The 14,960-nt window shown below is 50.5% G+C and overlaps 1 protein-coding gene across 1 annotated transcript in view; it reads left to right on the top strand.

Annotated features, from left to right (window-relative positions):
• LOC130392334 (thrombospondin type-1 domain-containing protein 7A) overlaps positions 1–14,960 on the top strand; it is an 85,527-nt gene that overhangs the window by 52,919 nt on the left and 17,648 nt on the right. Inside the window, exons 17-21 of the mRNA XM_056602828.1 lie at positions 4,505–4,683; positions 5,781–5,786; positions 6,256–6,389; positions 7,285–7,438; positions 10,399–10,540. Coding sequence (XP_056458803.1) covers positions 4,505–4,683; positions 5,781–5,786; positions 6,256–6,389; positions 7,285–7,438; positions 10,399–10,540 — 615 coding nt within the window. The remainder of the gene's footprint in view (positions 1–4,504; positions 4,684–5,780; positions 5,787–6,255; positions 6,390–7,284; positions 7,439–10,398; positions 10,541–14,960) is intronic.

The following is a 14,960-nucleotide window of genomic DNA, read 5'->3' as shown; positions in this document are numbered from 1 at the left end:
CTCCCCCCGCCGTCTGCCCACCTGCTGGGACGGGTGCCGCTATCAGAGAGAACTTTCCACCGCCCTCTGTGTTAGCCCTGGGCTAAGATTGCGCTTAGCCGGCGAGCTGCCGTTATCTCTGACCTCCACAGACTTCAGGGGGAGGATGGAGAAGGAGAGCTTAGCGATCGCAGAGGCCTCCCCGCTCTGAGGAGAGGCGGGGAGGAGGCATGAGCTGGCTGGGTCTGCCGCTGCGGCCGATAGAAGGGGCTGACACGGGGCGGAGAGCGGCTGGATCTAATGGAGCTAACGCGCGCTGAAATAATTACAGACAAGAGGAGACGCGGAGAAATTACTGAGTGAGCTGTGTTGAGGAAAGGAGGAACAGAAAAAACCGCAACAGGCCACAGGGTTAGCCATAATTGCGTCCATTGTACGGCCAGACTCTGGAAAGGGAGAAATTGTATTGAATGCAGAATAATGGATTGTACTGTGAGTATGGACACTGTATGCAAACAAGACCCCCAATTAACCTAGAGAGAGAGAGAGAGCGAGAGACAGAGACTGACAGGGAGGAGAGATGAGGAAATGGGAGGTGGATGGAGAGAGAGGGAGAGAGAGAGAGAGAGAGAGAGAGAGAGAGAGAGAGAGAGAGTGAAGGAGTGAGAGAGACAGAAAGAGAGTGGGAGAGAAGGGGAGACAGAGAGAGAGAGAGAGAGAGAGAGAGAGAGAGAGAGAGAGAGAGAGAGAGAGAGAGAGAGAGAGTTACTAACTGTTTGTCGTTTTTTTACCTTTTTGTTTCTCCTCAGATAAACAATAGTAAACGGTGAAACTGTGTGTTCTCCAGTGGGTGTTGCTCACTTTGTTTACCAAGTGTCCATGGAGAGGGGCACCATCACAGTGTTACACTTCTAATAATAATAATAATTATAAAATCAACAAGCCTAATCCTGCGTTCAGTCTGAAGGGGCTTAGAAAAAGCCAACACGCGCCATTACCCAAATGCTAGTAAGTCTGGGCTATGGGGCCGTGCGTTTTTTAACACATTTGGCAGTGGCGGCGTCACAGCATTACGATGAGCTGGCTGTTAAACCGGTGAACACGGCGGCTGGTGAATTTAAGGGACTTTATTCCCCCCCCGTCACGTGGACCAGGAACAGCTTATTTCTCTGGTGCTTAGGCTTTCCGAGCGGCAGAGTACACATATGGGCGTCTGCTGCTAGGTGTCAACACACGCTTGTGTCAGCCCAAAGCCACCGGGGAGAGGGGGGAGTGGGGGGAGTGTGGGGGGTGTGGGGGGGGGGGGGGGGGAGAGCCGGGAGAGGATGAATAAGAGAGTCCATCAGAGCGAGCGTTTGTCCGAGAGAGGAGCCGGAGAGAGAGGGAGGAGTTTGAGATCCAGTAACATGGGACGGAGGCGCGGAGTGCAGAGAGACAGCCCACTGAGGGGTCCTTGGAGATGGGTGGAGGGGGAGGTGGAGGGGGGGGGGGGGGGGCGGTGTTGTGGTGGATGTGGTGTGCGTTGAACTCTGTGCCTGTGATTTATTCTGTGGCGGAGTGGAATGAGCAAGAAGCTTCGGTTTGTCGTCCCAGCATCAGTGTTGCCAGATTGGGCCACAGTTTCAACTCACAAAGTGTTGTTATTAGCAAGTTGATGCATGGCCTGCTACGGTCCTTAGGTGAAACTAATACGGTGAAATCGATCATAATCATTGCTTTTAAAAGTGGTCTAGGCGGGCAACTGGGTGCTTTACAACAAGCGGTGCACAAAACAAACACAGGAGTAATGAAAAACAATTTGATTAGAATAGATTTAAAGTGTGGAACATGTCAAACTTAATTATACATGATGACATACATTAAGTGAATAAATGAGTAAAAACAATTAAGGTAAGGAGAACCATTACGGGCGACAGTAAAGACCAGTTTAAAACAGATTAGAAGAGTCATTCTACAGGTGTTTATCTGATAATAGATTGTTACATAATGTTGACTATAATAAAGTTATTATGCACTTATAAAGAAAACATCTGCGCCCCTAGTTCTGAGGCAGGACAGAACAGTCATTCAGAGACCTCTACCTGGGGTCTTTGGGCTTCGGAGAGCATCCTAGAGCACGATGCCCTGGCCTGCTCCATAATGACCTGTATCTAACCACAGACCTACCACCAAACCCAGTCCAGGATCCAACACGCACACACTTTACTTGATTTGACACCTGAAATGGGCTTTTTACCTTATAAAATATCTTATTTTGTAATGGATTAGCTTTTGATCTGATGATATTTGAAGGCGGGAACCTTATGATTGCGGAGGTTGAGCCTTCACAGAGGTCCGCTGCTGGAGGCTCCAGGGACGGCCTCTTCCTCGGCTCACTCTGCTCATTGATTCTCCTGATCAGAAGCCAAGCATGTTCTACAAGCTATACCCGAGAAAGACCCAGAACCAGCCTCGCAGGACCAGAACAAAGTCTATACAGAACGTAAAGCTGAAGGTCAAAAGTGTATAGTGGTCAGTGTTTCAGTATCAAACCCTCTCGGTCGTACACAGAGCTAGACAGTCAGTGATTCAGTATCAAACCCTCTTGGTCGTACACAGAGCAAGACAGTCAGTGATTCAGTATCAAACCCTCTTGGTCGTACACAGAGCAAGACAGTCAGTGATTCAGTATCAAACCCTCTTGGTCGTACACAGAGCTAGACAGTCAGTGATTCAGTATCAAACCCTCTCGGTCGTACACAGAGCTAGACAATCTGTGTTTCTGTATCAAACTCTCTCAGTCATGCAGCTACAGTCAGTGTTTCAGTATCAAACCCCTTCTCGGTCATACTGTACACAGCTAGACAGTGTTTCAGTATCAAACTCTCTTGGTCATACACAGAGCTAGATAGTCAGTTCAGTATCATACCCTCTCTATCATACACAGTCTGTGTTTCAGTATCCAACCCTCTCCATCATACACAGTCGGTGGTTCAGTATCAAACCCTCTCAGTCACACACAGCTATACAGTCTGTGTTTCAGTATCAAACCCTCTCCATCAGACACAGCCGGTGGTTCAGTATCAAACCCTCTCAGTCACACACAGCTATACAGTTTGTTTCAGTATCAAACCCTCTCTCTGTGTCCCTCCCCAGCCCCCCTGCTCTGCACGTGTTTGTTGGCCTACAAAAAATATCTACATCCCAGTCCAGAAATGGGGCGAGTTCCAACTAATCTCAATAATAATGGGCGTAAGAAGGTTAAAACGAGCCCCTTAACTGAGGCATGACCCCATTGGCTCCCGGACCATCGAGAGAGAGAGAGAGAGAGAGAGAGGGGGGGGGAGGAAACAGATTGGAATGATAAGGCTCGCCGCAATCCTCGCTGAATGCCCCTGCGTATTTTCGTCGGGTTTTATATAACAGGCCATGAAATTAAAACCTTTGAACGAGCGTCTGTGTTCATTCCACACGCTGGAGCTCGAAATCAATCGCTGGGCGGAGGTTCATCTGTGAAGGGATCGTTTTCTCTCTCTGTGCGGTTCTGTGCGGGTCCGCTTCAATCCGGAGCATTCTGCCCTTTCTGAAGAGGTGTTGTGCTCCCCTTCCTCGGTCACATTACAGTTAAAAGGAGAGGAGGAGGAGGAGGGGGAGGAGGAGGGGGAGGAGGAGGAGGAGGAGGTGGAGGAGGAGGGGGAGGAGAAGGAGGAGGAGGAGGAGGAGGAGGAGGAGGAGGAGGAGGAGGAGGAGGAGGAGGAAAGGGAGGAGGAGGAGGAGGAGGTGGAGGAAAGGGAGGAGGAGGAGGAGGAGGAGGAGGAGGGGGAGGAAAGGGAGGAGGAGGAGGAGGAGGAGGAGGAGGTGGAGGAGAAGGAGGAGGAGGAGGAGGAGGAGGAGGAGGAGGAGGAGGAGGGGGAGGAGAAGGAGGAGGAGGTGGGGGAGGAGGAGGAGCAGGAGAGGAGGAGGAGTTGGAGATGGGGGAGGAGGTGGTGGAGGAGGAGGAGGAGGAGGTGGAAGAGCAGGAGGAGGAGGAGGAGGAGCAGGAGAGGAGGAGCAGGAGAGGAGGAGGTGGAGGTGGGGGAGGAGGTGGTGGAGGAGCAGGAGGAGGAGGAGGAGCAGGAGGAGGAGGTGGTGGAATAGATTTGCTGTATAAATTGGTGAAGGCGCTATTACTTTCATTTTCTCTGCCAGCCCAACATTTTTAAAACAATCAATATTAATTCTGTGTGACCAGGCATGGAAAGCAGTGTACTAACTTGTTGATTTAATTTGACTGAATGACAATGTGGCCCTAAGTTTATGATACATTACCAAGAGGGGTGGGAATGCATTCCCACAGTCTCCCCCCCACCCCACTTTTAGACTAGGTGCCATCTAGGACCAGGTCCTGGCCGACACTAGGTCCCGGCTGAACCTAGGTTCTGTTTCAGACTGTATCCCGGCTGGGCCTAGGTCCCACCTAAGACCAGGTCCGGGCTGAAACCAGGTCCTGACTGACCCTGTCCGTGTGTGTGTGTGTGTGGTGTGTCCCTCCACTCCGTGCGTGCAGGCTACATCGAGGAGGCCTGCATCATCCCGTGCCCGTCGGACTGTAAGCTCAGCGAGTGGTCCAACTGGTCCCGCTGCAGCAAGTCCTGCGGTAGCGGGGTCAAAGTGCGCTCCAAGTGGCTCCGCGAGAAGCCCTACAACGGCGGGCGGCCCTGCCCCAAGCTGGACCACATCAATCAGGTATGTGCGTCCCGTCTCCTCACAGCCTGCCGTTCATCACGGGGCGTTAACAGGGCTGACCGGACCCTCGCAGTCTCTCACCCCCCCGGTGGTTTGTTTCGGAAATGACATCGCAGCGACAAAGCTATTATTCACAAACTGTCATAAAAGGTTGCTTCGATCGAAGACGAAAATATAACGTAATAATATAATATAAATGTAAATGTAATTAAAAAAAGCATCCGAGACAGAACAGAATACACTCATAAATAATGGGTTTGAAAAATAGACGTTTGTTCCGACACTCCTGCCTAGCCTTGCAGAAATAAAACTGTTAGCAGGAGAAACAACAGCACAGTCACACTGAATCATATCGCACGGACGAGAGGGGTTGATCTAACGGCGACAGACTTCAAGGACGTCTCGCGGGGCGGGAGGGAGACAAGAACAGAGTGTAAAGCACCGAGTGTAAACTTCGCATCTTAATGAACGTCCGCACCTTTTTCCCTGATATTGGCATTCGTATTTACCGAGCGGACACCGCGCCAAACGAGACAAAGCTATAAATACACGGATCGCAGCCTGCGTGTCGAGTCTGCTCTGAGTCTGGCGGGGATTTGGGAAGTGGGGGAGACGATCGGAGGGTGGTTAAGGGCTGGGAGTGTGGGTTGTGGGGGCCTGGGGTGGGGGGGAGACGATGGGAGAGCGGTTATGGGCTGGCAGTTGTGCGGGGGTGGGAGTCTAAGGGAGGGTGGTTATGGGCTGACGGTTGGGGGGGGGGGGGGGGGAGTATGAAAGGCTCTTCCAGCACTTTTCCGAGCCAGCGGGAACATCACAGCTGCAGATTAACGTTGTGTCAATCTGTGGGCTTGGCAGGGGGTCCGGCGCACTTGGCCGTGCTCAACACACAGGTACCAGTGCCAGGGACCCAGCCCCGCTCCTCTCCTCTTCTTCTGCGGGGCCGAGCATTAATCAAGCGCTGCTCCGACTGTGTACACAGCGAACATGTCCCCATTCATCTAACCATTGTGTCCCTTTGTATCCCCCTCTCCCCCCCCCCCCCCGTGTCTCTCTCTCCCTCCCCGCCGCGACCCGACGGACATAACTCTCCTGTGCAGGCTCAGGTAAGAACGACTCTCCCTGATTCAGAGGGCCGTGAGGCGTTACGCAGGCCATAACACTTCCTCTTGATTAAAGGCTCTCTATTTCACCACGAGACGGGGGGCAGATGGGTCGTTACCAGGCCGTTTAACAACCTGTCCACTGGTGACAAAACGGGAGGGAGGGTTCCACCCAGAGCTACGATGGGGCGGGTGCGTCTCAAGCCTAGCTCTCGGGATAGTCCACGAAGGAGCTGACTGAGGGAGAGACCTAGCTCTGGTCATCCATCTTCCTCTTCTGGTCAGACATCCTCACTGGTCATGACACAAGTGGGACGATTTCACAACGGCCGGTGACGACTGTGATATAGGGGGGAAAACAGAGTCCCGTTAGCTGACGAACACATGGCTCCAGTTCAGCTGAACGCTGAGAGTGGGGACCTGTTTTTTGGGGGTCAGAGGGAGTCATGGTGTCTCCCCCCCCCACCCCCAGGTGTACGAGGTGGTGCCCTGCCAGAGCGACTGTAACCAGTACGTCTGGGTGGCCGAGCCCTGGAGCCTCTGGAAGGTCAGCAACGTGGACCTGAAGGAGAACTGCGGAGAGGGGGTCCAGACCCGCAAAGTCAGGTACCAGAGCCAGGGGAAAGGATCGCTGTGTGTGTGTGTGTGTGTGTGTGTGTGTGTGTGTGTGTGTGTGTGTGTGTGTGTGTGTGTGTGTGTGTGTGTGTGTGTGTGTGTGTGTGTGTGTGTGTGTGTGTGTGTGTGTGTGTGTGTGTGTGTGTGTGTGTGCGTGTGTGTGTGTGTGTGCGTGCGAGTGTGTGCGTGTGGGCGGTGGGGGTGTACTTGGTGTGTGTTTGTGTGTGTTTGCACGCTTGCATGTGTTTGTAAAGTTACATCAAACCCATAAACACTGACTTTGTTGTATCGGCTTAGTGTCGTACAGACACTAATCCTTCGTGTAATTCAATGAGTGCCACTCCGCAATTATCACAGGAGGAATGTTGTATTGGACCGTTCTAAAACAGCAGAGAACTGCCGCCATGAGGGAGTGAGTTTCACAGAAAATCTTTTCATTAACATTTACATTTAGGTCCTTTAGCAGAGGCTTTTATTCAAAGCGACTTACAATAAGTACATTTGTCAGATGAAAGAGAAACAACGATATCGCTGTCGGTACAGTAAGGCTGTTCGTAGAACCAAGTGACAAGCACTAACAATCACTGGGTTAACCCATTCCCTGCTTACAACAAAGATAGAGCTAGCTTTGTTGTTTGTCAAAGTCAAAGTCAAAGTCAGCTTTATTGTGAATTAAGTATGTGCAAGACAAATATAATTTTTTTTTACTCTGACCAACGGTGCAATAAGTACAAATGGATAAAATTAGGTTAAATTAATAAAATAAGTAATAGTTAGAATAAAAAAAAGAGCAAAATAATTACTTAACGTGCAAGGTCGGCCAAACCCAACGGTAAGCTTGTTAGCTTTGTTGTTAGCTTCGTAAATCATCCCCCCCGCCCCCCAGGTGCATGCTGAACACCATCGACGGGCCCTCGGACGCCGTGGAGGACTACCTCTGCGACCCCGAGGAGATGCCCCTGGGCGCCCGCGAGAGCCGGCTGCCCTGCCCTGACGACTGCGTGCTGAACGACTGGGGCCCCTGGGACCGCTGCAGTCTGGTAAAGCCCCGGGTCTATCTCACGTGTCCCCCCTCGTGTCTATGGACCCTTCACAGACCTCCATACGGTCTTCACAGAGGGGCAGAGAGAGGCTCGGCTGGTAACCGGAAGGTTGCTAGTTAGATCCCTGGCTCCTGCTAGCTGAGCTCCGAGGTGTCTCTGAGCAAGACACCTCACCCTGACTTGTGTGGTTGACACCGCCGTTTGTGTGTGAATGTGTTCATGAATGGGTGAATGTTAGACAATCATGTAAAGCGCTTTGAGCAGGGCCGCTGCTGGCCGTTTCGGTGCCCTACGCGAGCGGGAGGGGGGGGGAGCCCCTTTTTATATATTAGGTAAAAACATCTAATTTGCCGAAATTAAGTGATAGGTTATACAATTAAGAACAAACAATGGTGGGCCTCTTCATAACTAATTTACTTCTTTTTTTTTATTCAATAATGTATTTTTTTCTTTTCCTTTTTTTTTACAAACCTTAATTTTTGGTTCCCCCTCAGGTACTTGGTGCCCTATGCACTCTGCGTATAGGGAGCGGCGGGCCTGGCTTTGAGTGACCATGGTTAGAAAAGCGCTGTATAAATGCAGTCCATGAACCATATCTCCCCTCCGAGGGATGGGATGCAGAAGGAGTTATGGATTTATGAGTGGAACGGTCCGATTCATTTACCGAACGGTGTTCTAATGTCGCCCAGGTACGTTTGGCATTTGATTCTACTGTCAGGGGTCAGTGATTCCTCGATGCGTATCTCCGGGGATACACGTCTAAAAGTCTGCGGGTCGGAAAAGGTGCTAGAAGGACAGAACCGACGCTCTTCGCAGACGCACGGACAAAGAAGTTTAAATCGACCATGAGGAGAGAGTAGCTTCCCCAACAGCCGTGGGGAAAGACATCGTAGACAAAGATTAAAGACGGACAGAACACCTGAGACACCACAGCTCAATCCCAGTATTGTATTTCCCCGATGGCTTCAGGGAATCCTAAAGATTTCCAATGTGTTATATTTAGGAGGTCGTAAAAGCACACCTGCGGCTCATTGCTTACCCAAAGTTTTACCCGATAGAAGGAAATTATATGAACTGCGAACGCTTCCATTATTCTGCTTCGAGCACAGAGGGAATATTTATCAGGAGGAACGAGGCTGGTTTTAAGACTCATATTTATGGAACACTAACATTCGCCCTTTGATACTCCCCAACCCTTTTATTGAAGGATCTGTAAAACACACACACACCGGGCGGAGCTGCCCACCGCAGTCATGCAGCCCCCCCCTCCCCAAGACGGCCAAAAACCCCCCGCTCTCGGTCTGGTTGATTGTCCCACAGTTTGTGGATCAGGATTGGACCGCCGCCTCCCCCCGGCCGCCCCCCCCCCGGCCGCCCCCGTCACCCCCACCGGTCTCCCATCAGCGGCGTCTCCATTGTTAATCACGCGACATTCTCTCTGGAGTGCGGGCGAAGCAGGTCTCCCGCCGTCCTCGCAGTCTGGGGACATGAGGCCGCGGTCGGGCTGCGGAGCATCAGATGTTTTATTCATGCTTTATTCATCTGGCCCAGTCATGGACTTTTGCACCACTCCCAGCCCTCAAGGACTCTCACCCCCACCACCACCACCTCCACCACCACCCCTAAACCCCATCACAGTCTGTTAACCCCATCAACCCCCAGCACTACCCAGCTTACCACCACCTCCCCTGAATGTCCAACCAGCACATCCACCACCTCTAAACCCCTTCACTGTCTGTTCACCCACCTCTCCTGAACCCACACCAACATCTCTAAACCCCCTACCCACCACCTCCCCTGAAACCCCCCCCCATCCCCTCCACCACCATCTCTAAACTCACGCATCCCCAGCACCACCCACCACCCCCCCTTGTCCCCGGCCCCCCACGATGCAGCCCCAGTGGGGGAGCCGGTTCACAGGAACATCCTGCTTCATCCCCAGCAGCCTTGTCCTCGTAACAGACCCCGTCTACCCTGACCTCCTCTACACCTCCCCCTGGGGGGCCAGAGGAGGATGCAGACGAATGAGGAAGGCAGCACTGTGTTCTGGGGGACAGCAGGGTATCAAGGCTTCACAGGGTACTAATCCACTTATTTGGAGGGGGTTGGATTACGGAGCCGACGTGCGGGTTGCTAATCCACGACGGACGGCCGGGTTTACCGGTTAAAACACTCTGAGGTAGAACGGAGGTGGACACCGCCCGCCCAGCCACCGGGGAAGAGGAGATTGGGTTCCGGCTGACAGCAGACTTTAGCATTGTTGTCCTTATCGGCCGCTGCAGTACGGGTTCATATTGATTTAGGATGCCTCCAGAAGGGGGATCTTAGAAACAGCCCACACATATGCATACGCACAAACACACACACACACACACACACACAAAGAGAAGCACGTATATGCACAGGCTCAAACACACACACACACACACACACACACACACACACTGACAAACACACACACTTACGTACAGACACGTGTATAGACACACACACACACACATGTACACGCACAAGTGTGCACACACACACACAAACACACACCCACACACGCACAAGAACAAACACACACACATCAGTGAGTTGTGCGTCTTGTGCCTACGATGTGGTCCAGTATCAAACAAAACAAACAGACAGACGAACAAACAAAGACAGACCACAAGAGGTGTTCACCGACACGCACAATTAGACACAGACAAATGCACATGAACACACGCACACACACAATTAGATACAGAGAAATGCGCAAGCACACACACACACACACACACAAAAAACACAATTAGATATAGACAAATGCAAATAACCACACACATGCACACACACAGACAAACACACTCACACAGAGGTGTGCATGTACACGCAAACAATGAGACCCAGACACACGAGACCACACACACACAACCATTGCAGCACCACCACCTCACCCCAGCCTGTCTCCCCCCCCCCCCCCCCCCCAGCCGTGCACCCGGATGCTGAGCCGAGTGCGCACAGCCTTCACCATCAGAGCACCCAGCATGGGGCGACAGTGTCCCGAGACCACCGACGCCGAGGCCTGCGCTCTCAACCTCAACTGCTTCAACTACTTCTACAACATTACAGGTGACCGCACCCCCCCCCCCCCCCCCCCCCCCCCCCCGGCCGCCAGAGGGACAGCGCCCGGAGGGGGTACTGTATAATGATTTGAGACAGATTCTTTATTTAATTTTCTTTTTCTTTCTTTTTTTTTTTATGTATTTTTATTGTTTGGTAGAAGAGATGTACAATGTCACACAGGTTGTAATATTTCACACTGGTTCTAATTTGTTATTTTATTAGTGTTTTTTTGTAATATTGTGTACTTGCCTTTATTAACTAACACATGAATATTGAGATGATTTTAGTTCAAATTGGCAAAAAAACGCTTTTGGATTTCTCAAGAGCCTGCATGAAGCAGTGATTTACTTCAGTCCCAGCCACTCTGCGTTTAAACACACAGGTTCTTCTTCGTACTGTTCTTGGACTATGATCGTTTGGTTGGGTCTGATGTGGGCAGACCGGCCATCTGTGAGTTTTGGAGAAGTGCAATTGGCACTGAATTAAAAATTATGAATGAATGAATTAATGCTAAAATAATAACGTTTTTGATCGGGACCCCTTGTTGTAAACCTGCTGCTATGCATTGAAATCTATTTGTTCGACACAACATCTTGACGTTATAAAGATCTCCAGATGATCTCTTTTACTGACTTTTGGCTGACTTTGCTCAGTACCACTCATGCAAGCACCGGATGTAGAAACCCTAAGCGCTTGACTGACTGGCCTCCTCATCCAATCAAGACGAGCCCACTGTTGCCACCTCCTCTAATGGGTAGCCCCATCTCTCATCTGCATATAAGCTGCATATGAGCCTGTTGCTAAGCACCCAATGTTTCTTTAGCACTGAGTGGAGTTCGACACACTCTTAATGTGCTTCTTTAAATATATTTATAGGCCAGCACTTATACTATATTTATAATTCAAACTACGGCCTAACCAGAAGACTACCCTGCCATCCATTATTATTGGTACAACTACCATAAGCATTATTTGTTTTACAGTAATAATAGTCTCCATCATCATCATAATCATCATCATCATCATCATCATCATCATCATCATCATCATCATCATCATCACATCGTAATCATCAACATCCTCATTATTTTGTCATTATAGGTATAAGTATCGACATTACGAGTGTAAGCGAGTGTCGTACTACTAACAGCATAAGTATACGTATCAGTAGGAGTGATATTCCTGCGACACTGGTAATCTCCATCTATCTGCTGTGAACATGTCCTCTCCCCTGTTCTCTCTGTGTATTAGTCTGCCAGGCAGAAGCAGCTGCTCGCTCCTCCTAGTCTCCCAGCAGCTCCAGAAGAGATGTAAACACCCACAACAGCCCAGATAGTCACTGGCAAGGGGCTCTCTCTCATGTCTGTCAGGCTCACCCTCTCTCTTCCTCTCTCTCTCTCTCTCTCTCTCTCTCTCTCTCTCTCTCTCTCTCTCTCTCTCTCTCTCACCCTCTCTCTTCCTCTCTCTCTCTCACTCTCTCTCTTTCTCTCACTCCCTTCCTCCCTCCCTCTCTCTCTCCCCTACTCTCTCTCTCCCTCCCTCCATCCCTCCCTCTCTCTCTCTCCCCCTCGTCTTCATCCGCTCCCCTACGCCGTTTTCTCGTCCTCGTTTGTCTCTGCCTCTTCAAGCTTCCCCTCGTTCCTATTTCCTCACATCCCTTCCGCCGCCCTCCCCACATCCCCTCCCCCTCAGCGGGGGGGGGCATCACAGGGTGGAGCAGAGCACTCAAATGGCGGCGTCGCTGCTGGAACCAGCCAGCCGTCTCCTGTCGGAGCGAGGCGGCGGGGGAGCCCCCTGTCTCCCCCTCCCGTCTCCCCTAACTCCCCCTCCTGACTCCCAGACTCCCATTGAACTGTGAACTATTATAGATCTGTGAGTGTCACCGCATCACCGAGGGTGCCACCACGGTGTATATAAAGAGCGTTTGGGTGTCGGCAGCAGGTGGTTGTCACCGCATTATAAACAGCGTGGGGAAGACACCGCGCTGGTGAGCACATAATGGGTGTCGCACCGTTATAGAGCTGGTGGGTGACAGTCAGCACGTAGGTGTTTTTGGTGTCAGCACGTGGGTGCCTGCTTTGGGATGTGACCACATGATGAACTGTGTAGGCCTCCCTCCACATCACACAACCTGGTACTGGTGCCATTGTGCGGCTGTCGCTCCATTGTCAACTGCATGGGTGTCATGGCGTTAAAGAGCCGACAGACAGTGGGAGTGGATGTGAAAGGCCCGACTTCAGGGATTGCGTCTTGGTCGCTCTGCTTTGTGGCACTGGTGTCTTTTAGACGTTTCTTTTGAAGGCAACCTGTTTATTCTTCACATCCCGCCTCTCCCTTTGAACGGGGAAAATGTTGAGACTACAAGGGTGTGTGCTGTAGAGCGCTGTGCAGCAAACTACATAGGACAGGAGGAAAGGAAGGAGTTAGTTCATATGTCCCTTGTTACCGACTCAGGGGCCAAACTAAAGTTAAAGACTCCCACTCCTCTAAATGAGTGACGAATGGTGGACAGACAGACGGACAGACAGACAGACAGACAGACAGACAGACAGACAGACAGACAGACAGACAGACAGACAGACAGACAGACAGACAGACAGACAGACAGACAGACAGACAGACAGACAGACAGACAGACAGACAGACAGACGGACAGTCGGACAGACAAACAGACAGACCGATGGACGGACCGACGGACAGATACACAGACAAATGGATGGATGGACAGATAGACAGACGTACAGGCAAAGATAGATGCATCTATAAAGAGAGAGAGATAGATATATACATGCATTGATAAACATCCATAGAAAAACACATATAGATACGTAGACAGGTAGGTAGATAAGTACTTAGATATCTAGATGATTGAAGATAGATAGACAGACCATCAGTGATAAACAGTCTCTCTCCCAGCCAAGCCCAGCCCAGACAGATGGGGCGGGCATATGACAGGCCTGATGGCAGACAGGCCGTGCGAGGTGAACTCATACGGAGAGCGGGCGACCCGTCAGAACGCAGTCCCATCATCTGCTCTGATGGAGATCCGTGTCGGGCCAGATGGTGTTTGGAGACCCGCTTCAAATTACAGCGCGGCCCGCGAGACTCCCCGCGCCTGTGGCGGCGTTCAGCGGGTGAGGAGGCCGCGTAAACAACAGCTTGACGGGCTTCCTGTCACGAGCTCGGCGTGGGGGGGGGGAAACGTCCATAGAAAGAAAGAGCGTTGGACTGAGTGGTGGAAAGGTCCAGCGCCTGGTCATGGCCTTTGGGACAGGGTGTCAATAGTGGATTCACAGCATCGTGAACGAGACCTTAGCGCAGAACATTTGTCTTTGTCTTTTTCTCTTTCTCTTTCTCCTTCTCTTTCTCTTTCTCTTTCTCTCTTTCTTTCTTTTTCTCTACCTCTTTCCCTCTCTCCCTTTATCTCTTTCTCTTTCTCTTTCTCTCTTTCCCTTTCTCTCTTCCTGTTTCTCATTGTCTCTCGCTCTCTCTTTCTATCCTGACCAGTCTCTCTTTTCTCTTTCTCTTTCTCTCTATTTCTTTCTTTAGCTCTCACATTGGTTTTCTTTCATTGCAATTGCCTCTCCTGTGGATTTAGACTTCAAAGCTTTTATTTTGGGATTTATAGGTCAGTGCTGTATTAACTATCTCCCGTACGTGCGTAGGAGGAAGGTGTGCTGGCAGTATTCATTCGGTGTACACTGGCTCCGAGTCCTGTGTTACTGGGGGACACTCACACACTCATTTACCACTTCATTTCACAGCCTCTTATCCCAAAGTGTCTGAACACTGACTCGAGATACACTTAATTAAGGAGCATTTAGGGATTAAGGGGTATCCTGGAGTTAGTTTGAGGGCTTTGGAGATCACACATTGCAGTTATCAGGTGACCCCCTAGCAATGAGACTATGGTGCCCACACACCATCTCCTCTGTTTCCTCTAAGCTTACTTTCGCCTTATATTGTAGATTGTTTTCGGGAATTAAACGTTCTGCACAAGTATGTTTCTTTCGGTTCTTCCATTTGTCAGGTTCTGAAAGCCCTCTCTGTGGACCGGTGTTCAAAATAACTGTGTTCCACTTCAAACACTCAAACAATGCGTCTGCTTTGCATATTTTTTATTTTCCAACTATTATGCTAATTGGGAGGTCCGCATTAAGTAAATACATGAAATCCCAAGGATATTGAAACGCAGGGAACATTTCACGGAGGGAGATGTCTTATGTCTGTTTTCTGGAGTGGGATGTTGTGGTTCTGATGTTGTGGTTCTGTTGTGGTTCTGATGTTGTGATGTTGTGGTTCTGATGTTCTGATGTTGTGATTCTGATGTTGTGGTTCTAATGTTGTGGTTATAAAGGTGTGGTTCTTATGTTCTGGTTCTGATGTTGTGATTCTAGTGTTCTGGTTCTAACGTTGTGGTTCTGAT

The sequence above is a fragment of the Gadus chalcogrammus genome, chromosome 11 (genome assembly GCF_026213295.1).
Source record: "Gadus chalcogrammus isolate NIFS_2021 chromosome 11, NIFS_Gcha_1.0, whole genome shotgun sequence".
Lineage (NCBI taxonomy): Eukaryota > Metazoa > Chordata > Actinopteri > Gadiformes > Gadidae > Gadus > Gadus chalcogrammus.
The sequence above is the reverse complement of the archived record's forward strand: the minus strand, read 5'-3'. Positions and strand labels throughout refer to the sequence as shown.